The sequence below is a fragment of the Osmerus mordax genome, chromosome 10 (genome assembly GCF_038355195.1).
Source record: "Osmerus mordax isolate fOsmMor3 chromosome 10, fOsmMor3.pri, whole genome shotgun sequence".
NCBI classification, from domain to species: domain Eukaryota; kingdom Metazoa; phylum Chordata; class Actinopteri; order Osmeriformes; family Osmeridae; genus Osmerus; species Osmerus mordax.
This window is the reverse complement of record NC_090059.1, coordinates 17,881,029-17,907,622: the sequence shown is the minus strand read 5'-3', so window position 1 is coordinate 17,907,622 and position 26,594 is coordinate 17,881,029. Positions and strand designations below refer to the sequence as shown.

General features: G+C 47.4%; 2 protein-coding genes and 1 pseudogene across 2 annotated transcripts; all 3 read right to left on the bottom strand.

The window, feature by feature from the left end:
• Positions 1-387: 387 nt before the first annotated feature.
• LOC136950058 (uncharacterized) lies at positions 388-12,220 on the bottom strand. Its single transcript, XM_067244143.1, has 15 exons — positions 12,196-12,220; positions 11,492-11,668; positions 11,062-11,213; positions 10,516-10,665; positions 8,475-8,568; positions 7,765-7,928; positions 6,030-6,135; positions 5,879-5,917; positions 5,282-5,458; positions 4,295-4,449; positions 3,821-3,910; positions 3,564-3,611; positions 3,363-3,429; positions 3,040-3,203; positions 388-643 (listed from the first exon to the last, which is right to left on the bottom strand). Exons 1-15 carry the CDS (start codon positions 12,218-12,220, stop codon positions 479-481), a joined length of 1,773 nt encoding a protein of 590 aa, XP_067100244.1. The 3' UTR covers positions 388-478.
• Positions 12,221-15,128: 2,908 nt separating this feature from the next.
• LOC136950986 (sarcoplasmic reticulum histidine-rich calcium-binding protein) lies at positions 15,129-19,032 on the bottom strand. The gene is made up of 6 exons (XM_067245541.1): positions 17,761-19,032; positions 16,486-16,598; positions 16,173-16,241; positions 15,758-15,812; positions 15,631-15,667; positions 15,129-15,509 (listed from the first exon to the last, which is right to left on the bottom strand). The coding sequence occupies exons 1-6, from the start codon at positions 18,713-18,715 to the stop codon at positions 15,488-15,490; spliced, it is 1,251 nt and encodes a 416-aa protein (XP_067101642.1). The 5' UTR covers positions 18,716-19,032; the 3' UTR covers positions 15,129-15,487.
• Positions 19,033-20,868: 1,836 nt separating this feature from the next.
• The window catches only part of LOC136950057 (transient receptor potential cation channel subfamily M member 4-like), a 17,470-nt pseudogene continuing 11,744 nt past the window's right edge, over positions 20,869-26,594 (bottom strand).

Here is a 26,594-nt window from a genome sequence, read left to right as displayed (position 1 = left end):
TCATTGTGACCCACCGTCGTATTGCGACAACTTTACCGCATACAAAAACAAAGTGAAGCATTTTCTTTTAACCGTTGGGCTGTCTCAGACCCCCCACATTGCAAAGGTTAAAAGAAAAGTATTTTTATTTGTTTTTGTATTGGGTAAAAACAACGATGGTTCGTTATGAACCATATAAAAAGATCTTTATATGGCTCTGCTAAATACTATTTCACCCATTGTATCTAGATAAGTGTAGACTTTAACCCAATCTGTAAAATTTCTTATGAATGCATATCCATTCAAAAAATATTTAATAATAATTAAATAAGCAAAGATAACAAAAACAGCATGCAGGGACAAATACATATATTTTACATCCGCTGATGAAACATTTAATGACGTTACACATCATTCATAGGCAGTCATGTACATTGTATGTTAAATCTGTTACAGGACTTTCAGACACCCAGAGTCTAGCCAAACAGTGACCCCGAGCCTAGCCAAACAGTGCGCCTGGCCAGGCCAGGAGCAGGAGGAGGAGGAGGGTGGCTGGAGGGCGGAGGTTGGGGGCGGCTGCTGTGGTGTAGATGGTTCTGCCGCGGAGCAGTTGTTGAGGACGGAAGACGTTGGTGAAGCCGGCATAGGTAGGAAACCTCTTCATCTGTAGAAGGGAGAGGGAGAGGGGGAGAGAGGGAGGGAGAGGGGGAGGGAGAGAGGGAGAGGGGGAGGGAGAGAGGGAGGGAGAGGGGGAGGGAGAGGGAGAGGAAAGGAGAGGGGGTGGGGGAGGGAGGGAGGGAGGGAGAGGGGGAGGGGGAGGGAGAGGGAGAGGAAAGGAGAGGGGGTGGGGGAGGGAGGGAGGGAGGGAGAGGGGGAGGGGGAGGAAAGGAGAGGGGGTGGGGGAGGGAGGGAGGGAGGGAGAGGGGGAGGGGGAGGGAGAGGGGGAGGAAGAGGGAGAGAGTGGAAGAAAGGAAGGGAAGGGAAGGAAAGTAAGTTCTTTCAGAAAGAGCGATGTGAATACATACTCTCACAGTGTGAATACACACTCTCCCACAGTGTGTCTGTGGTATGTTGCTTTGTTAACACTCCAATCAATTAAATTCCTTCAGACATTTTACGAAATCATGTGGTCATCTTATATTTTTCATTGAAATCACGTGAACCGGGCCTGTCAGTGTACTGTAGCCTGGTCTGTTTACCTGTCAGTTTGACTGGCTGGGTGTGAGTGACCTACCTAACAGGCAGCGTTTTGTTCTCATTGTTGATTGTTTGAAGTAAAATAATCTGTCAGGCAGCATGCCTATCCCTTATCACATGTAGTGAGATATTCTGGATTGCAGCCTCGCACAGACATTATCCCCAACCTCACTATTGTACAGTTGGCAGAGGGCTCCTGTGAAAATTCCTAATCGCAAAGTCATCATCAGTTACATGACTAGGCCTTTTTGTAGATGCTTAGATCTCTGTGATGTGATATGCTAATCCTGGTCTGTGTCATATTAATTTGTAAACTCTTTCTGTAATATTATTTTTCTAAAAGAGTTAGATGGAGTTTATCTTTATTGTACTCTCAGTGGAACCGATGCTTTGGCCACACAGAAATGGAGAAGCCTTTCAGCTCCTCACTGACTGCCCATTGGAAGCCTCACGTACTGCTTGCACCTGTGACTGAGATTTGCATAGATATTTGAGGTATTTCAAAGGAATTCTCAGTTGATAGATCTGGCCATCAAGGACATCTGCTTCTGTCTAGCACAGGAGTGTTCAGTTTTTTTGGCACAAGAGCTACTAATACAAAAATGTAACATGTTGCAAGCTACTTTTTTTCCTCAACAATTATATTGCTTAACAGTCCATCCTGGGTGTTAAAGGTTCATTCTCATGATGTGCTGCTGGAATCTTTCTGGTCAACAAGGTTCCGAAAGTTAGGGCCAGAGTGACGTAATTTAAACTAATTTTGGAGACTGATGATTTCCATTTCCAAGGCATCAACATTCAGGCTGAACACCTCACCAATTTCTTCAGACTTGTCAGATATTGAAGGGAAGCAACACATGGCTCCGGTATTTAGGGCTGTCCCCACTCAGTCAACTAGTCGATTTTCTGGTCAATATGCTCTTGGTCGACTAAGATTTTTTTAGTCTAGCTGCCGTATGGCAGTGTGAGATCTGATTCCCGCTTGTGTCATCATTGCTGAATTAATGAAATGTTCTACAGAAATTGTAAATTATATTATTTAAGACAAATAAAGCAACTCTAAAAATATTTAATTTAAAAGAAAAGGTGTTACTGTTTTCCCTTTCGTTAATCTGCGCTTTGTTTTGGTTTGGTATTTTGCACACGGCACGAGCACAATTGGCTGCCAAACTACAAACTCTGCCATATCCTACTTTGTCGGTGTTATTAGTCAAAATGTCAAAGAAATCTGTGGTATGGCAGCATTTCAGTAAAGTACATTTACAAAGTACTGGGTGACTCGAAAAACGTTGAATCTGCAATGTCCAGCAGCCATTGAGTCAGATCGGGAAAATGTTTGTACGTTTTTTTTTTGTGAAGAAAAAAAGGTGTTTCAAATTTCGATTAGTCGATTTTCAGACGTTTTAGTCGAGTCTTGGTCGACCAAAGAAAATCTTAGTCGGGGACAGCCCTACCGGTATTCTAAACTCATTTAACCTCTCTTCAAATTCCTGAGCCAGTTGTTTTTAAAGGCAACAATGTTAAGAATTCATCTTTGGCAAAAACTCACCAAATGCCATTCTGATGAATACTACCAACTGTACAGTATGATCGCTGGCATCCACTGATTTGTTGCACTGAACAGAAACTCACTGACAAGTGCGTGTTTGGAGAGAGCAAAGACCTGCTGTGCAATATGGATCTTTTTTGGACTCTATATTCACATATAAAAGCATTTTGCAATTCAATGTAAGAATGGCAAACCCTAGTCTAGAATTCAGTTTCACACTCAGTCCAAATGCTTATCAGGGCCTACTGCTTTTTGAGGGATAAAAATTAAGCCTTTCCAGTTCCACCGCTCTCCATATGGTCTATTCCACTCACCAGGTCCTTGTCCACCTTGACTGGGTGTTTGAAGATGGTCCAAACCACTGCCTCGTCGCAGGGGGGGGTGGTTAAGGAGCCATTGTAGCGGTAGAAAGTCCTGCGATCCACATCTCCAAGCAGGTCATCCAGAGAGATGTGTTGGGTAACTTCAACAGTGGTGCCTAGAAAATTACATCTGAACATCAAATTTTTATCGTTTCGTTCCTGTGGCCATGTTCCTAAAATTTAAACTTTCAGGTTTTCTATCATACACTTCCTGTCAAAGTGAATCTCAGTCAGATGATTGGCTGCTGCTGGTAATCTATCTTGCACATACTCACTTATGTTTGAAACTGCGGACAGGTACGACGTCAGTTTCATCCAAGCATCATAGTTGTCGTTAGAAATCTTCAAGACATAAAAACCCAAACCAGTTAAAGGACAGGACGAGCCCCAGGAGAGTGTGTACTCTTTACATCTCAGAAGTTCTTCTGCCTTTTGGTGAAGTAAAAACAATGTTTAAAGAAACCATTTCTGCTCACCTTGTGACTATTAGGGGTTGATGGGCTTGGGACAGCTTCCTCCCTGCCCTGGAGATGGTGGAGTGGTGGAGGTTATGGGGTGGAGGAGGTGGTAGGGGTGGGGAAGGTTGGGGGGGGTAGTAGTGGTGGGTAGGGGTTGGGGTGAAGAGGGTCATTCAGTCTGTGCATTCAAATGGAATTATAACCCGACACAAAATGCATGCGTTTAGCAAGGCAGTTTAGTTTAACTGACATCCGTGGATCTGGACTCTGTGTACCTCAATAAAGAACCCCAGCACAGCAAAACCGTTAGACGTCTGTTTAGCTTCCTCCAGAGTCAGGTCACTCCTCTGCGACACCACGTGCATCTGGGAGGAGACATGAAGAAAGGCCAGCACCAGCTCATGAGGACCGTACTGAAACCAAGACACTCTGGTGGACGATGGTTAGTTACTCCCTCCTGTCTCCTGTGTTTCTTTCCTCCAACTGAGATGACATCCTGGGCTTTCGAACTATGTCACAAACGTAAATTACCTCAGGAAAAGCCGTGTAATTATAGTTAGTTATAGGCGCAACTATTAACAGATGAGAAAACTGATGTAAAAGATTTGTACTTTAAAATTGATTTATGTTAGAGGCAAGGAATGTGAGCATCATAAAATAAATAATAATTCCCGACCTGCAGACATAGCAGTAAATTGCTCTAACCACTAAGCCATACCCCCCCTGATTGTAGTGGGACTGGTTCCTACCACCATGGGGAACCTCTTGGAATTGAGGGTGTGTTCTGAGCCAAACGTCTGCTGGGCTGTGGTGCCCCAGTGGAAGTGGAACTGGAGGGTGGTGTACTTGTAGCCTAGACCACCCCCAGACAACGACACCAAGTCATCCTGCAAAACACATTTCACTAAGGAGGAGAGCGGGTGGGGGGAGGGTGGGTAGAAAGAGGGTGGGGGAAGGGAGAGATGGAGATAGAGAGAGGAGGAGGAGGAGATAGAGAGAGGAGGAGATAGAGAGAGGAGGAGGAGATAGAGAGAGGAGGAGGAGATAGAGAGAGGAGGAGGAGATAGAGAGAGGAGGAGGAGATAGAGAGAGGAGGGGGAGATAGAGAGAGGAGGAGGAGATAGAGAGAGGTGGAGGAGATAGAGAGAGGAGGGGGAGATAGAGAGAGGAGGAGGAGATAGAGAGAGGAGGGGGAGATAGAGAGAGGAGGGGGAGATAGAGAGAGGAGGGGGAGATAGAGAGGAGGAGGAGATAGAGAGAGGAGGAAGATAGAGAGAGGAGGGGGAGATAGAGAGAGGAGGAGGAGATAGAGAGAGGAGGAAGATAGAGAGAGGAGGAGGAGATAGAAGTAGTAGAGATTGTGATTAGTAAAACCAGTTGGTCATGTGTGTCTCCAGAAGTCTGACAGTGTGTTTGCATTACACCAAACTCTTTCTTTTGTAGCGACAGTATGGTATTAACTGTACAGGATGGTGTACTTAGCTGTACAGTAGAGAGATATTCCTGTACCATACGTGTTTAAGGTCAAATGTATTGTCAAATGCACATTGACAGTCTTTGGAATTAAGAGTTATGGAAATACTTCCTTAACATAACTAGACTGAAAAAATACAGATTAGAAAAAAATACAACAGTATACACAGTACCAGTCAAAAGCTTGGACACAATTGGGAAAATGTGTCCAAACCTTTGACTGGTACTGTATCTGTTGCAACCTGGACAAGACTTCCCCCTACCTGAGTGTCCTGTGTTGACGAGGTGCTTGATGGCATGCTGGTCGTCAAAATGGTCAAAGATGAAGTCCTGCAGCTTTCTGTCCACCATAACCTGGTCTTCTACGATGTTGACAGGAGACTGGTTGTCCCCCCCACAGTGGGAGTCCGGGATCTGGCTCCACAGAGACGGAGAGAAGTCTGCAGAGCCGTGGGTTTAGAAACTTTTTGAATATAACTTAAAATGTACCATGGGTTAAATTCCAAATCTGTCAAACCGGTTCCAAATCAGTCAAGCTTTGTGTTTAACTGAATTGGTTGTTTACGAATTGTTCGGACCAGTGCAAAGAGATGATGAAAATATGACAGTGGGAGTCAGGTGGCTGAGCGGTGAGGGAAGCGGGCTAGTAATCTGAAGGTTGCCAGTTCGATTCCCCGGCTGTGCCAAATGATGTTGTGTCCTTGGGCAAGGCACTTCACCCTACTTGCCTCGGGGGGAATGTCCCTGTACTTACTGTAAGTCGCTCTGGATAAGAGCGTCTGCTAAATGACTGAATGTAAATGTAAATATGCAAGGAAGGAATGTTTTTACAATTTAGAAAAAAAAAAGAAGTATCTTACCGCACTCGTCATCGTAGCACCAGTCTGTATGTAATGAAGCTGATAAAAAATAAACAAATAATGTAATTCAATGACATGATGATCTTCCTCCTATGTAGCTCAATAAAACCATTACACATAAAAAAGCTAGCATGCCATTCCCTCAACCCACCAGCGGGTGGCGTAACACCGGGGGACGCAGAGACCACGCGCTGGTTGAGAGGCTGTGTGGGGCGATAGATGTTCGTCAGGTTGATGTTCTTCGGGAACAGCTCCATCTGAAAAAGAGGCACAGAGAATCTAATGAGTCACGAACGAAAATGTTGTAGGGTGATTTCGGGTAATCTGGGAAATTTTTTGCTGATCCTGATTGACTCTTGCTTTGACCCTTTCTGTGACACCACACCAATAACATCTTGTGATTTCAGTCACATAACATCCATGCTAAACCTACAATCAAAGTTCTGTGGACAAAAAATTGTCTAGTAGCAGGAAAAAAGACGCTCTGGAGTTTAGGTGTCCCACATTAACCAATGTCCCAGATTACCCTAATTCACCTCATGTCATATCAAATGGCAACTACTAAAAAAGACAAATGATTACATTGTTACAATGTTCAAACAGTCCTTCCTTGGATACTGTTGTCACCTCTTACACTGGTCCGAACAGTTCGTAAACAATCCATTCAGTTAAACGTAAAGTTTGACTGATTTGGAACTGGTTTGATATATTTGGAATTAAACCCAATACATTTCATAAATGTCATATCTCCATGACACAGAAAGATAGTGCACCAGTGTAGATTCAGTTGGGTGCATTGCAAACAGACAGACTTATGTAGACAGACACGACCAGCTGGTTTTACTAAAAAACAACCTCTACTAATCCCTACTATTCTTTCTGTCTTTCCCGTTCTGCCTCTCCTTCCTCAAGGTCATTGATGTGTCAAAACATGCAGAGATGTTGATGAGGAAGTGGAAGAGGGGAGAGTAAATGAGGCTGAAAAGGGGCCCTGGGCGTTCGTGAAGTGTTGCAATTAAGGACTGCATGGGACCTGGGGAATGTTTGGGTGATGCATCATTGTCATGATAGGGTGGAGCACACGTGTGTACAGATGAAGGATTATCCGACAACACGTGAAGCTGTGTGATTGATGACGACTTGCGATGCAACAGATTAAACAGTTACGTTAGTAACAATTGGAACTTCGTCAGCCCAGCCTCAGCCCAGCCTCAGCCCAGCCTCTCCCCAGCCTCACCTCAGTCTCAGCCCAGCCTCTTCTCAGTCTCAGCCCAGCCTCACCCCAGCCTCTCCCCAGCCTCAGCATCAGCCCAGCCTCACCTCAGTCTCAGCCCAGCCTCTCCCCAGCCTCACCTCAGTCTCAGCCCAGCCTCACCCCAGCCTCACCTCAGTCTCAGCCCAGCCTCACCCCAGCCTCTCCCCAGCATCAGCCCAGCCTCACCCCCTCACTTCTTCAAGTTTCACCAGCCTCTCTGTTGGAATCCATTCAATTCCAAAAATCACCTGATTCACCTGATCTCACTAAACTGTCTGGGTGCACACCACCAGCAGCTACTTGTCAGCTACGCTGGAGACAGAACGGAATGTTGCGGACATCAAGATGAAGATCTGTCATCATAAACATTAGCCTTGTAAATCATTTGGTAACTGTAGAATAGGCATCGCAGTGATATACGATAACAGCTAAAAGGCTGAGTCCTTAACGTCCAGAAACTGGTTTGTGGGGTTTTAAAGATTGCAAACAACTCGAACGTGACTTTTTGTAAAAACACAGATCAAATCAAGACTGTGTACAGAGCAACAAGGAAATAATATAAAATAAAATAGTAAACTTTCCTCTTAAGATGACACGTCAGAAGTGAAGCCTAGTGATGATGATGACTCACAAGCTCCCTGCTGATTCTGATTGGCTCCTGAAAGACCGTCCACACCACTGTCTCGTTGCAGGTGGGCGTGGTCAGGGAACCCAGGTATCGGTAGAATTTGGTGAGATCCACCTCTGCCAGTAAATCACTGATAGACATGTTGTGGTGCATCTCAACAATGCTGTCTGAGAGAACAATCAAACAGCACACAAAAGAACACAAAATTAATTTAAGTTAAATTCTAACAGATTGATATCAATCCACAAACACATGACTACATGATAGATGCACGTGGACGCACCCACACCCACAGGCAGGCAGGCCCCTCCCCTACCCTCGCTTCTCCTCCCCTCCCCTCTCCTCCCTCTCCTCCCTCTCCTCCCCTCCCCTCTCCTCCCTCTCCTCCCTCTCCTCCCTCTCCTCCCTCTCCTCCCTCTCCTCTCCTGTCCTGTCCTGTCCTGTCCTGTCCTGTCCTCTCCTCTCTTCCTCTCCTCCTCTCCTCCCCTCCCCTCCCCTCCCCTCCTCTCTTCCTCTCTTCTCCTCCCTCTCCTCCCCTCCTCTCTTCTCCTCCCTCCCCTCCCCTCCTCTCTTCTCCTCCCTCTCCTCCCTCTCCTCCCTCTCCTCTCTCTCCTCTCTCTCCTCCCTCTCCTCTCTCTCCTCCCTCTCCTCCCTCTCCTCCCTCTCCTCCCTCTCCTCCCCTCTCTTCCCCTCTCTCTTAGTCTGGATGCTACAGCAGATGATGAAGAACCTGCCTGTCTCTGTGAGGTTGCTAAAGTAGGACGTGAAGTTCTCCCAGGCAGACGAGGAAGCCCAGTCCTCGGTCACCTGAGGAGAGGAGACACAGCTGAGGAGAGGAGACACAGCTGAGGAGAGGAGACACAGGAGAGGAGACACAGCTGAGGAGAGGAGACACAGGAGAGGAGAGGAGACACAGGAGAGGAGAGGAGACACAGGAGAGGAGAGGAGACACAGCTGAGGAGAGGAGACACAGGAGAGGAGACACAGCTGAGGAGAGGAGACACAGCTGAGGAGAGGAGACACAGGAGAGGAGAGGAGACACAGGAGAGGAGAGGAGACACAGCTGAGGAGAGGAGACACAGGAGAGGAGACACAGGAGAGGAGACACAGCTGAGGAGAGGAGACACAGGAGAGGAGACACAGCTGAGGAGAGGAGACACAGGAGAGGAGAGGAGACACAGGAGAGGAGACACAGCTGAGGAGAGGAGACACAGGAGAGGAGACACAGCTGAGGAGAGGAGACACAGGAGAGGAGACACAGCTGAGGAGAGGAGACACAGGAGAGGAGAGGAGACACAGGAGAGGAGACACAGCTGAGGAGAGGAGACACAGGAGAGGAGACACAGCTGAGGAGAGGAGACACAGGAGAGGAGACACAGCTGAGGAGAGGAGACACAGGAGAGGAGAGGAGACACAGCTGAGGAGAGGAGACACAGGAGAGGAGAGGAGACACAGGAGAGGAGAGGAGACACAGCTGAGGAGAGGAGACACAGGAGAGGAGACACAGCTGAGGAGAGGAGACACAGGAGAGGAGACACAGCTGAGGAGAGGAGACACAGCTGAGGAGAGGAGACACAGCTGAGGAGAGGAGACACAGCTGAGGAGAGGAGACACAGCTGAGGAGAGGAGACACAGCTGAGGAGAGGAGACACAGCTGAGGAGAGGAGACACAGCTGAGGAGAGGAGACACAGGAGAGGAGAGGAGACACAGGAGAGGAGAGGAGACACAGGAGAGGAGAGGAGACCCAGCTGAGGAGAGGAGACACAGGAGAGGAGAGGAGACACAGGAGAGGAGAGGAGACACAGGAGAGGAGAGGAGACACAGCTGAGGAGAGGAGACACAGCTGAGGAGAGGAGACACAGCTGAGGAGAGGAGACACAGCTGAGGAGAGGAGACACAGGAGAGGAGAGGAGACACAGCTGAGGAGAGGAGACACAGGAGAGGAGAGGAGACACAGCTGAGGAGAGGAGACACAGCTGAGGAGAGGAGACACAGGAGAGGAGAGGAGACACAGCTGAGGAGAGGAGACACAGCTGAGGAGAGGAGAAACAGCTGAGGAGAGGAGAAACAGCTGAGGAGCGACACGTTTACACTGGAGAGAAACGCCCCCCCCTGCAGACAGACATTTGACTGCCGATTAAGAAGTCGGAGGTTCAAACGCCCCCTGTACCTCTCATTAGATAAGAACATCTGTTATGGGGCTCACCGGATTAGTGTGCAACCATGTAGGTTAAGGCTTTACTGCAGTGGCCTGGGTTCAAATCCGACCTTGGCCCTTTACTGCATGTCTTTCCCTTGCTCTTTCCCTGTCTTTCCTGTCACACATTACATTTGTACATCTTGTACATTTGTATTTTTTGTAATACTTGTATTTTTGTATTTTTATATTGTAAATTACAGCAACTTATATCTTATTTTATTGTATATTTTATTTAATTCTAATTCCACTTAGTACTGTTAGTTTTTTGTACCCTTAGTATAGATAGTCCACATATTTACCTTTTAGGTTCCTATATGTTTAATGTATGCACCTTCCTGCCAAAGCAAATTCCTTGTCTGTGCAAACTTTCATGGCGAATAAATCCCATTCTGATTCTGATTACTTAAAAAACGTCTAACAAATCATGAAAAATGTCCCAAACTATGTATATATATAAAAAAAATAATCTGCTAAATGTATTTCCTTATACTGTACATGGCAGTGTGAGTATTCCGTGCAGCTCCATCTAAAGTATGCTGGGTTTCCTCCAAACCTTGTTTCCCAGCGTGATCAGTTCAGCTGAGGTCAGCTGGGTGCTGGCCTGCTGGCTTACATTGATGAAGAACCCAAACACAGCCAGGCCCTCCGAATGGCCCACGACTTCATCCATCGACAGCTCTTTCTTCACACTCACAAGGTGCATCTGGGGAGGATGAGGAGGATGAGGATGAGAAGGGGGGAGGGGGAGGGAGAGGGGGGAGACTCTGAGCAGCGCACACACAGACCATGTCTCCACAACAACCACCAGTATGAAGGTGGAAGGAAAGGTTGCTGTACTCTTCCCACTACACACACACACGCACACACACACGTACAGTGACACACACACACACGTACAGTGACACACACACACACACAGAAATGTACACATCCACATGTACACAGTCACACACACACACACACACACCTCCACATGTACACAGTCACACACACACACCTCCACATGTACACAGTCACACACACACACACACCTCCACATGTACACAGTCACACACACACACACCTCCACATGTACACAGTCACACACACACACACACACCTCCATGGGGTATCTGTGTCCATCGACAGTGTGTTCCGAGCCTGGCTGGAGCTCTGTGTCCCCCCAGTGGAAGTGGAACTGCAGGGGGACGTAGGTCCCGTCGAGGCCGCCCCCCTTCACCTCCACCATGCCCTCCTTCAACACGCACCTCACTGTCAAACAAGGAGGATCTAAGTTTGCATTTATTTATTTTTGCTTTGAGAATCATAGCTCCTTTTTTGTACTGTGGTGTTATTTTGTTTACTATATACTGTCTTGTCTGTTAGTATGGTCCTCCTGACCTGAGCAAAAAAGAATTTCCCTTTGTGGACAATATCTCTCTGTCTTTCTATCACTATATTATTCAGGTTCAATCTCAGAACGTGACGAGAAGATGAGGTCTTGCTGTGCCAAGCCAAACATGATGGCCGCTGACACGCCCCAGCTGTACCTGAGTGTCCGGTGTTGGTGAGGTAATCCATCACCCCGGGGTGGGAGAAATTGGCGAGCTGGAAGGTCTGGAGGTTTGGGTCGGTCACAACATGACTGCTCACAATGTCAACAGGAGACTGCCTCCCTCCACCACAGGAAGATCCATACATGCTCTCCCAGTGGGAGGGGCTGTTATCTGAGAGAGAGAGAGAGAGAGAGAGAGAGAGAGAGAGAGAGAGGATCATCAACACTTACATGAAGCATGACTTTGTAAGTGACATTTTACACAATATAGCATTTGTTTAAAGCTGTTGTGAAACTTATGCTACATGTTGTGTAGATATATTCTCACCACATCCATTATGGCACCAGTCAACACTGTCTGAAAACAAGATGAGGTAGTTTGAAGTAAAAAGTAGAACTAGCCTAAAGGGATTCAAATACATCTGACAATATAGACAGAGAAGCATTCTTGATTTAGTTTACGACAAACATTTGCATTTACCAATTTACTCTTTCAGCAGACGCTTTCATCCAAAGCAACGTACAACTTATGGATATAGATTTACATACTGTTGTACATACAGTATGATGTACTGTACGTACATATATACAAAAATCAAAAATCAGAAGTGCATAGTTCAACAACTGATATATAATTGAGAACATGCATATCCACTTATTCACCTAAGGATGCCTTTGCCAACACCCAGACAACCATACTCAACAGCAGGTAGGGAACACGCATCTTTGGGACACAAACAGACAGAAATACATGAATACACAAAGTAAAAACATTACATAAGTAATAATGTAATGAAGAAACACAGTTAAGCAGAGGCACCCGATTTAATGTGTTAAATTAAGAAGAGATTATATGAACATTTATTTAAAAAAACATTTCTCCTTCATACATGTTTCTCTTCCAAATAAATAAACAAAAACCAGACAAACCAACCTTGGGATGTGGGTTTGAGTTCAGTGTGCAACAGTGATCAGTGATGGTGTCCGGTCAGAAGAAAGTCTGTATCCTCAAACAGATAACTGATGTTCCTCTGGATGAAGAAAGGTAGCATGTGGAGGTGTTGGGATGGAGGACTGCTACACAGTGTTTAAAAGTGAGGGATTATGGAGGTATGGAGGGCGCAGGATGTATATACAACACAGAATCAATACAGGTGAACAGGGAGCGGGACAGCAGACATTGATGTTCGGTTGAACTTGATGGCAAAATACTTACATGTGCAAAAGGTAATGAAGTGTAATGTTGGCCTTCTCTGGCTTCCTGAACTGTGATGACGTCACACACCACCAGCCTACGCGTTGTATACAGTTTGTAAATAACTGATTCATTTTAGCAACCAAATAAACTTCACTTGTGTTGTTGTAATTGATTCGTCACACGGTAACAGACAGTATCCAATTGAAAACCTTTGTCACCTCACATGCCGCAACTAATGTGGTTAATGGAACAGGCCTCAGGCACATTTGCTCCCGTAAACATCTGGTCCTCGAGGGCCGCTGTCCTGCATGTTTTAGATATTTCCCTGCTCCAGCACACCTGATTCAAATAAATGTTCATTAGCCGGCTTCCACAGAGCTTGATAACGACCCATTCATTTGAAACAGGTGTGCTGGAGCAGGGAAACATCTAAAACATGCAGGACAGCGACCCTGAGGACCAGGATTGGAGAACCCTGTATTAATACTTTGAAAAGTTTTGTCCGTCCGACATAACCCACTAAACTGTGTAAAGAAGAAAGTTGGAGATGTTGAAGGACTAGGTTTAAGAAAGTGTTTGTAGGAGTTAAAGGATTAGGCTTAAGTGAGTGTTGAAGGAGAAGGTAAACAGTTCAAGTATAAAGAGATTCAGCAACCACAGAGCAAGGCCTGCCTTGTTATATTTAATTCATTCATACTCTCCACCTGCCTATAGCCTGTTTTACATTATTTCGTAAATTGGTTACATATATAGATACTTTGTATATTTTGTTATTTTGTGTGCACTGTTGGGGAAGTCTGATCGTGACTTCCTCATGGTCTGATGATGCCTCCTGATACCCAGAAATTCATCTAAATCCACTAAATTGGTTTTGGTATAGTAACTTAGCAACCATACTGTCGTGTGTATTGATTTATTTTCTCCCATTGAGAGGACATCCTGGGCTTTCTAAAGATGTCACAAACGTTGAACTCAAGGACGGCCGTGTGATTCGAGTTGGTTAAAGTTTGACATGCATAACTACGACAAATGAGAAAACGATGTTGTTTCTTTTTCTTCCGACACGTTTATCAGCCGAACCCAAACGCGTATTTTATGTAATCTAAGATGTGAACATGTTAAAAGCTCTTTTTCGGATCTCAGGAGGTTTGTATCACTCCTTCGACATACAACATTGTCACCTTTCCCCTTGTCCCTCTCTCCTCCTCCACCCCTCATTACCGAGTGTGTCACCGATACTCAATAGCAACAAGCGTTTTCCAAAACAAAACAAAATAGAAACACTGCTCCGACCGGTATCATCTCTTGACCACGTTGACACCTTCAACAGAGACACAACACCAAGCGGGTCCCTCACAAAAGCCAGAAGTCAAGAGACAGGGCGTTGAGTGCCAAGAACATAGCCTAGGCCTACATGGTCTTTTCAAAATCGTTTCATCTTTGATAGAAATGCTTAAGAAATAAAAAAATAAAATAAAAAAATAAATAAAAGGTGCTCTTGCCTAGGGCGCCAAATGTGCTAGGACCGGCTGCTTTTAAGTCTGTTTGAAGCGAAAGCTTGTGCACGTTGTTGTGCGGCATTAAGGAAATTATGTAATTAAATAAATGCTTTTCATATTTATATCAGCCTACCCCCTGTCTGAATTGTTTGCCTTAAAGATCCCATGACATGCTGTTTTTGGATGCTTTTATATAGGCCTTAGTGGTCCCCTAATACTGTATCTGAAGTCTCTTTCCCGAAATTCAGCCTTGGTGCAGAATTACAGCCACTACAAGCAGTCCTACAATGAGCTTTCCTCAGGACTTGCCGTTTCTGTGTCTGTAGCTTTAAATGCTATGAGGAACAAAGAGGCGGGGCTAACTGCCATGCTTCGGTCGTTTGCAAGCCATGATGTCTCCAGGAAAAACCAATATCGCGCTGGCACGGTCGTAGCTCATTTTGTCATTGGTGGGCCAAATTCTCTGTGCGGGCAAAGCAGAGAAAGGGGAGGTAACATAGACATGTATATATGTCTATGGGAGGTAACCTTCCCTATTGTGACGTCACAATAGGGACATTTTCTTTTGGTTTATCTTTCTTTCCTTTTCTCAAAGGCGGAGCAGAATACCCAGGGCTTGGTTTACACCTATCAACATTTCTAGCCATTGGCGGACCAAAGGCAGGTTAGGGGAACTCATATTAATGTTAAATAACCTAAAGTGAACATTTCATGGGACCTTTAACCAAGTCCCATCACCTACCATAGTAACCAGGTGTTACACAGAAGCTAACGCTAAAGTCATGTCCAGTTTACGGGGCTTTACGGATGGAAGACTAAAGAGAATCTTTGTATTATAGTCTTACTGTCCAGGACTCGGCTAATCTACAGCAGTCTTCACCAAAAAGTATTATAGCCTAAGTTTTACATGTCTGTACAAAGTCAAAGAGTCAAAGCCTTTTTATAAATTAATAACTATTTATTATCAATTTTATTTCTTTAAATTACAGTCGGGATGAAATGCAGAAATCAATTATTATAAATGTATATCCTATTAACAAAATGTATTCACTCAATACCCTTCCATATCTGAGCTAGCTGTAAAGTCCTATTTGCAGTAGTTACCTAAACAATAAATAAAGACCACTTCATTTAGAAATGCTTCGTATGGTTTATCACAGAGCGTTGCTATGATGTCATGACACTCAGAGGGCCACAGGGATTGGGGACTTAAAATCGTAAACATCAGGGCTGCTAAGAGCATCTCCACTTCCTGGTTCTGGACGCGGCCTCGCGGTCACATGACCCAGGAGACTCAGAGGAAGGAGGAAATCGTCCTGCAGGGAGACAGAGAGAAACAAAATGTCTGACTGGGGACTTTTTAGTAGTTTGAGCTTGATTTGTGTTTGATAGCAAGATCAGAAAATATTCAGCTCTGTCGACAGTCTGCGCTCTTACTGAAAGAGGGTTCCAGACAGGGCGTCCACAAATCCACCTGAAACCAGAACGCAGACTCATCAACAGACGTCAGGATAAACAAGCTGGCTTTATTATTTTTTAACTACCCACAGTGAGAGACGCATACCTGGTTTGCAAATGGTGTCGCACACTACAGGGCAAACATAGCAGTAAGCACATTCCTGTTGAGACAGAAGGAAAAACACTGCTTGAAAAAGGTCTTGCAATACTGAACACAGACATTAACCCTCACCTGAACCCTTACCATAACACTCCCCCTCACCTTGACCCCCACCTGAACCCTCACCTGAACCCTTACCTGAACCCTTACCTGAACCCTTAACCCTCACCTGAACCCTCCCCCTCACCTTGACCCTCACCTGAACCCTTACCTGAACCCTTAACCCTCACCTGAACCCTCCCCCTCACCTTGACCCCCACCTGAACCCTCACCTGAACCCTTACCTGAACCCTTAACCCTCACCTGAACCCTCACCTTGACCCTCACCTGAACCCTTACCATAACCCTCCCCCTCCCTCACCTGGCAGTGTCCACAGTGTTCAGCCTCGTCTCCTTCTGCACATGGGCACTGGTCACAGCTGCTGCAATGCTGAGGAGAGAAAAGCACATGCTGTATGACACTCAGGTACACAGGACTGTATGGAGAAAAGAAATAAGATGATGTGGAGGTGATGTGGAGGAGAGATGGAGGCTGGATGGAGAGATGGAGGCAAAATGAATAGATGGAGGGGAGGTGGAGCAGAGATAGAGGAGGGATGTAGCATAGATAGAGAGATACAGATGTGTAGAGTGAATGGAGGGAGGGTGGAGGGAGGGTGGAGTGGACCTCGTACCTCGCACACAGAGCAGATGCTGCACACAGAGCCTGTGTGGAAGAGAGGCAGGCCTCCGACATCAGCGCTCAGCTCCGGGAGCTCATCCTCCGTGTCATCACCACCCTCATCATCTGGTAAGACAAGCCATAGAAACCGTGTTCATTACTGGGCCACATACGAGCTTATACAAGACCCCAAAGTGCCATATGTCAGATCGGGTAACTCAGGCGCCTGGTTTCTGGTATCTGTTCCAGGACAGGCGAGAGGACTGGACATGTCAGTCACATGTTGGTCACGGATGCAGCCTTGTGCAAGCTAAGCATGGAACAGGACGATGTCCTGGTGTTCATATTAGGAAGCTGTCGTTCGCAGCTTACGAGATGGGTTTCTGTTCATGGTAACGACGCTACATGCTACATGCTAACAAAAGATGACAAAGCAGAGTTTCCGACTTCTGATTTTAAACCAGAAGGAATTTCAGCCGCGAATGAGTTTGACTAGTTTCCTGATCATTAAAAGGAGGGGTGAAATCATACAAACAATTCTTTAGAGACGAGTTAAGAACTTAGAACATGAACCATTCACTAACCCATTGTTATACAAATCACTTAGCCTACTAGAAATTCTTGCTCAAGTTCAAGCTGGTGTCCTTCTTACTGTTCATGAAAGACACACCTATCTAGGGGCCAATCATGATCACACATACGTGACAAGATCTGTATAACAGCCAGGGAATTACGAGACGCAATCTCACTAGCTGGTGAGCGAAGGGGGCATTTCCATATCGGTAGCTAATGGTTGTGATTAGTCTATTTCGAGTGGTTGATTGGTTACAGGCCAACAGCAGTAGCATTCATACCCTGTGAGTGTTAAGACCCTCACAAAGAAGTCGGTGAACATATTGCTTTTCACACTAACTAACTAAAGAGCCCATATAGTTCTTATAGTCTCAGATCACAATAAGCCAACAGAAGCCTGGAGTAGTTGGGATGCTGATGTCCACTGCACAGATATAGCAGGCTATTAAAAGACTGTTCAAGTGGGGCAACATTCCTCTTGTCTTGTCAACCCCACACCAAGTCAGGGGTCTGCAGACAGCAGCAAACATTTACAATAACTGTAACAAGCTCTTCAATTTTACTTAAGCGTACTATAAACGCTTCAAGTCATGTTACGTTCTGTATGCGGTTCACAACCAGTAAGTCAAGCAGTGATACATGAGTGCGGCCGTGGAAACATGGAGCTGGGATGTAGAGAGTGCAGTGTTGCTGTTGTGCTGTCAGTAGACCTTACCTGCAGCATCCTCTTCCTCCTCCTCAACTGCCTCTTCCTCTTCGCTTGCAACCTCCTCTTCCTCCTCTTCGCTTGCAACCTCCTCTTCCTCCTCTTCCTCTGCGGCCTCCACCTCTTCCTCCAACTCTTCCTCTGCGGCCTCCACCTCTTCCTCCTCCTCTTCCTCTGCGGCCTCCACATCTTCCTCCTCCTCTTCCTGTGCGGCCTCCACCTCTTTCTCCTCCTCTTCCTCTGCGGCCTCCACCTCTTCCTCCTCCTCTTCCTCTGCGGCCTCCATCTCTACTTCCTCCTCTTCCTCTTCCTCTGCGGCCTCCACCTCTTCCTCCTCCTCTTCCTGTGCGGCCTCCACCTCTTCCTCCTCCTCTTCCTCTGCGGCCTCCACCTCTTCCTCCTCCTCTTCCTCTGCGGCCTCCTCCTCTTCCTCCTCTTCCTCTGCGGCCTCCACCTCTTCCTCCTCCTCTTCCTCTGCGGCCTCCACCTCCTCCTCTTCCTCCTCCTCTTCCTCCTCTTCCTCTGCGGCCTCCACGTCTACTTCCTCCTCTTCCTCTGCGGCCTCCACCTCTTCCTCCTCCTCTTCCTCCTCCTCTTCCTCTGCGGCCTCCACCTCTTCCTCCTCTTCCTCTGCGGCCTCCACCTCTTCCTCCTCCTCCTCCTCTGCGGCCTCCACCTCTTCCTCCTCCTCCTCCTCTGCGGCCTCCACCTCTTCCTCCTCACCCTCCTCTTCCTCACCAACATCATCATCATCTTCTCCGCCCGCCACCTCCTCTCCACCTTCTCCATCTTCGTCTGCGACCGCTTCCTCCAGATGGGCCTCCTCCCCAGCGTCCTCCATCCTCACCTCCTCCCCCACGGCCTCCCCCAGCTCCTGGGCTCCCGCAGCCCCAGAGAGGGGGCTCTGGAACGGGCACAGGAGCACGAGCAGCAGCCCCAACAACCAGCCGTTCAAGGCAGCCATCTTGTAAGACTCGGTGAGCAGAGAAAGAGAAGAAAAGTTTTAAACAAAACTCCTTAATCCACACAGAGCGTCCTGCCCTTTGGCTTGCTAAAACCACTTTTAAATCCAAGCTGAGCGCTCCAGAGGAAGTGTGTGACCATATGGGGTTGGAAGCTCAAGTCTGTGAGAAGTCGTGCCGCCAGGCAGTGGAGGCTGGAGGCAAGAAGAGACTGCAGAAACACAACCGTAGACCAGCCTTGTGGTGGTCGCACAGAGGACACAGGGAAAAGGGGTGTGTGCGGAGAAGAGATAATGTGTATGTGTGGTAGAGAGCATGTGTGTGTGTGTGTGCTGGGGCTGACTGACAGAGGCACATGTCAGGGAGAATGCCTCTGATCCCCTTAACCCAGTAGACAGGAGAGAGAGAGAGAGAGAGAGAGAGAGAGAGAGAGAGAGAGAGAGAGAGAGAGAGAGACCTAGAGAGGGAGAGGGAGAGAGAGAAAGAGGGAGAGACTAATAGAGACCTAGAGAGAGAGATGAGGTGGGGGGGTAGATGAGGAGGGGGCGGTAGATTGAGTTGGGGGGGGAGATAGGGTGGGGGTAGATGCGGTGTGGGTGGGTCATAACTGATGAACAGAACAGGTGGAAACAGAGAGAATTAGAGGAGGTGGTATTCTGAGCATGTGAAAAGTTGCTTACTGTAGGTACGTTGACAGCTGACATTCCAGCAAAACACTGTTTAACTGGAGGTTCAGGAACCAGGGAGAGGGGGGGGAGGGACCAGGGAGAGGGACCAGGGAGAGGGGGGGGAGGGACCAGGGAGAGGGGGGGAGGGAAGAGAGAGGGGGGGAGGGAGAGACATTGAGAGAGAGTGACTGAGAGAGAGGGAGAAAGAGAAGTCAAGAACATGTGTTTCTCCCTCCCTCCCTCCCTCCCTCCATGTAGCATGTGCCCTGACACATGTACACACAGCTCTGCTGGAGGGTGTGGCCTGAGACCAGCCAGGGTAAGTGACTGCTGGGATTGACAGGTGGTGTGGCCATCTATTAAAAGTGTGTGTCGCCCTGGTACACTGTGACCTTCTGCAGGGTTCCTGAAACCCTGCACCCAGAGACTCCTGGTTCTCCTTCTGACTCCTTCTCTTTAGTTCACACTCTCTGCAGGGACTCCTTCTCTGCTCCCTCCTCATCCATGTTCTACTCAGTCACTCGATCACTCTATCCATGCCCACCTCCACACACACCCCTCCCACCTCCACACACCCCCCTCCCACCTCCACACACCCCCCTCCCACCTCCATACACACCCCTCCCACCTCCACACACACCCCTCCCACCTCCACACACACCCCTACCACCTCCACACACACCCCTCCCACCTCCACACACACCCCTCCCACCTCCACACACACCCCTCCCACCTACACACACACCCCTCCCACCTCCATACACACCCCTCCCACCTCCACACACACCCCTCCCACCTCCACACACCCCCCTACCACCTCCACACACCCCCCTCCCACCTCCACACACCCCCCTCCCACCTCCACACACACCCCGCCCACACACCACTCCCCCCCACCCTCCCTCTCCCTCCCTCACGCTACAGCATCTCACCATTCTTATCCTCTCCACCCTTCTTCCACACGTCTCTCTTTAGCTCATCCCTCTCTGCCTCTCTCTCCCTCCCTCCCTCTCTCCCTCCCTCTTTTTCCAGTCCTCTCATTACCTAAAGGTCATCCATCACAGGGTGACTTTTACCCTTCTGTGCTTGCAGAGTTGCACTTTCTACTTGTATAATAGGAATTACACACTTACTAACGTTTTTAGCATCACGTTTATTCATCATGGACGTGCATCAACGAGGTAGACAGACATTAAGACACACCCCACACACAGTAACCCCCCCCCCCCTCGTAGACGTTGTGTATAAAAAACAAATACAGATTTGAAAAGCAATCTAGACTCTATTTCAATAATCAGGCACCGATTACCAAGATTAATGACACAAACAGCAAAAAAGTTTCAAATAGTGCAAGTAACAATTCAGTTGAAGTGTTATTGTTTTTAAATATATATATATATATATATATATATATATATATATATATATATATATATATATATATATATATATATATATATATATATATTTACTTATTAAAACAACCTGTTAAAACCCCAGCAACATACAATTGTATAAAATCATTCCATAAAATAATAAACAAACCAAAAACATAAACAAGTGATTCTTCACTGTCAATACAAAGATATACAGATAAGCTTCTTGCGTTGGACTAGACCAGGAATGCAGAACTGGGGCAGACGGGCGCTCAATGGGAAGAATGACAGCCGGTGAGGCCACACCAACTCAACACAAGAGACGCACAGACACAAAGAGAGAGATAAGAGAGAGATAAAGAAAGAGATACAGAAAGAGAGACAAAGAGAGTTTGTACTGTAGCATTGCTGTGCTCTTCCTTTTCAACCCTGACTGCTGTAAACAATCAAAGGATCAGGTGGAGGAGGAGGAGGAAGGGAATGCCTCTGGTGGGGGGATGAGAGAGAGAGAGAGAGAGAGAGAGAGAGAGAGAGAGAGAGAGAGAGAGAGAGACAGAGAGAGAGAGAACATGAGTTCATTGACCTGTGTTATGGAGCAGGCTGACTGGACCTGAGTGTAACTGGAGCCCCCCCACACACACACACACACACAACAGCACCTGAGGATGCAGTATCGGGTTGTACTTAAGGGGAAATTGCACAGCTACTATGTAAACTACTCTGCATCCTAAATTACTATATACAGACTGTAAATTACTGTGCACAGAATACAATGTAAACTACAAAGTACAGTACATACTACTAAGCACAGTATGGAGTACTATATATATACAAATAATGAGTAGGTTACAGCATGTGCTATGTAAAGGAGTTACCTCGCGGCTCCGGGGCGGGCTGGGTGGTTTTAACAGAGCTGCTTTGCGAGAGAGCCTCCACAATCCATCTGAGCGCACTGGAGCAGTACTCCATCTGGCCAAAAGGGGGAGACACAGTTTGTGAAGAAATCACACACAGGAACAGTGCTGGCAATTAAAGCAAATTGATCAAGCAACTTTTCACCCTCCCTAGGTTCAATGCTCTTTCGAAACGTGCCTGAGAGCTGAAAAACTGTAGGGAGGATCTCCTTTGGGAGTGATTTTTTTTCTTCTGAACTGAATAAATGCAGACTGCCAGCTTGCAGCCAGCTTAGATCCCTCAAGACCAACATCCCCATTAACTGAGCTCAGGGAACGACTACTGAAGACAGACAATATAGGATAGAAAAGTATTTTCACCGTCTTAACGTTTGAAATCTGCTGGACTTTTTTATGCACTAGTTGTATGTCGCTTGTGATAAAAAAAAAATTAAGCTCAATGAAGAGAATGTGGTATTTTAGTCTCACGTCGCACTCCAGAGATCTCAGTCTGCGGTCGTAACCTCTGGTCTCCGCCATCTGCTTCATGATCCCATCCACCCTGCCACAGAGAAACAAACACAGGCACCTTCACCATCTCAGTCCTGTCGCTGCTGTAAGATTCCAACACTAGATTCAACATCAGATCGAGAGAGAGAGAGAGAGGGGGGGAGATAGAGAGCGAGAGAAAAGGAGAGCTGGCTCTACTGAGTGATCGAGAGAGAGAGACAGGGGAGAGAGAGATCGAGAGAGAGAGAGAGAGAGAGCTGGCTCTACTGACTTGGCTGACATCCGTTTGAGTCTCTCAGAGTCCGTCCCTCGCTGGATCTTGCTCTGGGCGGTCAGGAACGTCTCCTTCTGGATGGCCTCCCACGTCATTAGCCTGTTAGCCGCTTTGCCCTTAAGCTCCAGCACTGGAGGGCCGGAAAAAACGTTAGCATGCTGGCTACGTTACTCTTCATTAGCTTGTAGCTAACATCCACAGGCACCAGTTAACATGCTGGATACGTTACTTTTCAATAGCTTGTAGCTAACATCCACAGGCACCAGTTAACATGCTGGATACGCTACTCTTCATTAGCTTGTAGCTAACATCCACAGGCACCAGTTGACATGCTGGATACGTTACTTTTCAATAGCTTGTAGCTAACATCCACAGGCACCAGTTAACATGCTGGATACGTTACTTTTCAATAGCTTGTAGCTAACATCCACAGGCACCAGTTAACATGCTGGATACGTTACTTTTCAATAGCTTGTAGCTAACATCCACAGGCACCAGTTAACATGCTGGATACGCTACTCTTCATTAGCTTGTAGCTAACATCCACAGGCACCAGTTGACATGCTGGATACGTTACTTTTAATTAGCTTGTAGCTAACATCCTCAGGCACCAGTTAGCATGCTAGCTACACAATAAAGCACCAGAATGACACACATAAGTATAAATGAATGAGTCCCATACAGGCAAACCCAGTCCACTTCCCCTCAGCAGCATAGGTCTCAGTAAAGGCTTCCAGCTCTCACCAAAATGGCGGGCCTTGGCTGAGGGGATTTTGCGGACATATCTCTTGATGAACAGGTGCAGGTGGGACAGCAGGATGAAGGGCGGGGCCAGGGAGGGCCTGGAGTGGTACTCCACGATCAGGTTGTAGCGCTGGAACTTCCAGTAGGTGTCGCTGTGCTCCTGAACCTTGGAGAATGTGGAGCTGGGGAGACGGAGGAGGACAGGATGGTGTTCAGGTTCTGGATCCTGTGGAGTGTCTGTAGCCTACATGGTGAGGGTGAAAACCCAAGACAAACAAACACCGAGAGACAGAGAGACAGTAGGGGCCTCTACCTGAACATGGCGATGAGCAGGTTGATGAGCAGGATGTTGGTGACCAGCAGGAAGACCACCAGCAGGATGACCACCAGCCAGTTTGCGTACATGTTCCTGCAGGGCTCCATGCCCGCGTTGATCAGCGTCACGTTGTGAGTGCACTCCTTCTCCCAGTCGTGCCCCACTGCAGCGAGAGGGCAGAGTTTGGTCACCCAGCACACACACACACACACACACACACACACACACACACACACACACAGCCACACTTATGCAAACACATACAGACATATGCAAACACGCACCCACATACACATATATAAACACTCACGCACACCCACATTTGCAAACACCCACGCACAAAAACATTACCATCTACTTCCTCCACAGGGATCTGTCCAAATATGTGCAGGTATGGTCTGTAGAAGATGCGTCTGAAGATCCAGGCAGGACGAGGGTCGTAGGTGTAGAGCAGCGCCTGGTTGGCCACACCGTACGCCATCAGCCACACCGCGAGGAAGAACAAGAAGAAGAACACGTCCTTCATCTGTGGGGAGACAAGAGAGGAGAAGAAGATATCCAGTCAAAACCGGAGAAGAAGATGATGATGACGATATCCTTTATCTGAGTGAAGATAAAAACAAAGACAGACTGAATTAGTGACTGTACTGTACGATATTTAAATTAGTTTGACAAATAAACACATTTTGTTAACCTGTATATCCATTTGAAATTGTACAAGCCTACTTTGCATCTATCAAGAAACACAGATGTTTCCGATGTTCTGCTTGTCCTGTGTCAGTGTATAGGTAATGCACTCAGATGGCAGAGTAAAGTGTATGTAATGTAAAGGTCCCACCATCTTGCCCACGATGACGATCTTGGGTCCAAGCTGCTTGTGAACAGCGAAGATGTGGATGAGGCGCAGCGTGAAGACCATGTAGTCCACACTGAGGATCGCCCTGCCACACATGAAGGACCACTCAAACATCCTGACACACACACACACGCACACACACACACTATTTAGTTAGTGCTCCTTTCAAGGGAACACAGAAAGTGCAGTTCAGTCCACCACACAACCATCTCCTGTGGCAACATCTCCCCCTGGTGGCTGAAAACAACTCTGTGGATTGTTGCATGATGTTGACAAGGACAAGAAACTTTGACACTTTCTCCTGTTCCCTAGTCAGATACCCAACCATAGGGTTAACACAGCTAGGTAAGGAGGAGATATATTACCATGTAACAGGTAGGAGATAATTGATGGAGCAGTTGTGACAGGTAAGAGTTATCATTGGCCCACCTGAGGATCGTTCCCGATGGTGAAGAGAGAGATGGCGACCAGGTCACACTTGTTCCACATGTCGTCGATGTACTGCCTCATCCTCTGCCTCCACATCTTGTTCCCCCACAAACAGAGTCTGGTGGAGGGGAGACACAGCAGGTCAAGCAGAGGTCCCCTCACAGGGGACCTCAGGATGCAGGCTGGGGGTGACCCCTGAACCCGAACTCTGAACCCTGACCCCTAACCCTTAACCGCCTTCTTGGGGTCAGGGTTAGGAGTCTGGGCCTGGGGGACGGGGACGACCCTGACCTTAGACCCTGAACCTAACTCTGACCCCGCCCCCTGAAGACACCTCTCACCTCTCGTATCTCCTCACCTCTCGTATCTCCTCACACACCAGACTGAACACCCAGAAGTACAACACGTACTCTAGCGTGGAGGGGCCCTGGGGGGCGGGGGCTTAAAGTCACCAGTAGCACATAGGCGAACAGGAAGAGGAAGAGGAAGTACATGATCACGTTGCCCAGGAAGCAAGTGACAGGCGCGGTCCAGAACTGGCGCCACCTAGAGATCACAAAGGGGTACTGCGGCCTTGGAGGAGGGCTGGGTTTGCCTGAGAAACAAACAAACAAACACAATCGCACACTGTTTATTTCTGGTAACCTGTAAGGAGGAAACAGTGTGAAGAGGGGAGAAGGAGACCAAACATTTCATTTCAAAGTGTACATGTTTAACACCAGGAGTGTTAATGAAGATAAGGAGTGGACATATTTAAACACTTATACAAAAATAATCACTCGTATGTTGATTTTAAAAGTAAGACTTTGAGACGTGCTGTGAAATGAACTGACCTTTAATCATGGGTGGAGGGCTGGTGGACCCAGGTTCAACATCGCTGCATGGAGACAGAGGAGAGGCTGATCAGGGGCCTTCACAGTAACAAGACATGTTCTGTTACAGTAACATGGAAGAGAGAGGGGAGGGAAACAGAGTGTGGGAGAGAGGGGAGGAGGGAGACACAGATAGGGAGAGGTACAGAAAGAGGGAGTAGAGGGTTGTTTATGAGGGCTGTACTTTTGTTTGATGTCAGAGAAGGAGAAGATGGTCTCTCCGTAGAGGCTGTTGGTGTCTCCAGTAGGAGTCACGTTGACGCTCTTCTGCTCCTCCTCTTCCACTTTCCTGGAAGAAACTAGGAATGAACTCTGATGGAGGACTACCTGGAGGGCAGGAAGTGTGTGTAGATGACTACCTGAAGGGCAGGAAGTGTGTGTAGATGACTACCTGAAGGGCAGGAAGTGTGTGTAGTGACTACCTGAGGGGCAGGAAGTGTGTGTAGATGACTACCTGAAGGGCAGGAAGTGTGTGTAGATGACTACCTGAAGGGCAGGAAGTGTGTGTACATGAGGGGGGGGCAGAAGAGGGTGAGGAGGAGCTTCCACACCTCTGTGCTCCTCTTCATGTCTCCCCCACCAGATCTGAGACAGCAGAGCCTGGGGAGGTTAACGCATTATCAACGCACTAGCAACACCACCGATAACACGAATGTATTCATTCAGCAACACTTCATCCAAAGCACATTGGGAGCGGGTGAGGAGGTGCAGGTTCAAATCAGTCGCATGGTTAAAAGCGTTTGCTGAATAAAAAATGTTGTGTATCTTATTACTATACTGCTCCTCATCTTATATATACTTATTACACGGTTCAGATACCTGGACTCCTCCGTGGCTGAAGAAGTAGCGGGCGTCTGCCACCAACGCCCATCTGCAGACAGGTGGTCTGACCCCACACTGGGGACTGCCTGATCAGCAGCGTGAAGGACCGACTCTCACTGCT

Bases quoted from the DNA above. Each gene is read 5' to 3' on its own strand.
- LOC136950058 (XM_067244143.1), bottom strand. From the start codon at position 12,220: ATGCGTGTTCCCTACCTGCTGTTGA. The intron at 6,136-7,764 runs GTGAGTCATCAT...CCTCTTTTTCAG, and splicing joins TCAGAATCAGCAGGGAGCTT to ATGGAGCTGTTCCCGAAGAA. The intron at 5,459-5,878 runs GTAAGATACTTC...ACGGCTCTGCAG, and splicing joins GTGCTACGATGACGAGTGCG to ACTTCTCTCCGTCTCTGTGG.
- LOC136950986 (XM_067245541.1), bottom strand. From the start codon at position 18,715: ATGGCTGCCTTGAACGGCTGGTTGTTGGGGCTGCTGCTCGTGCTCCTG. The intron at 15,668-15,757 runs GTATGCGTCTCT...TTCTGGTTTCAG, and splicing joins CGACACCATTTGCAAACCAG to GTGGATTTGTGGACGCCCTG. The intron at 15,510-15,630 runs GTAAGAGCGCAG...GTCTCCCTGCAG, and splicing joins CTGTCTGGAACCCTCTTTCA to GACGATTTCCTCCTTCCTCT.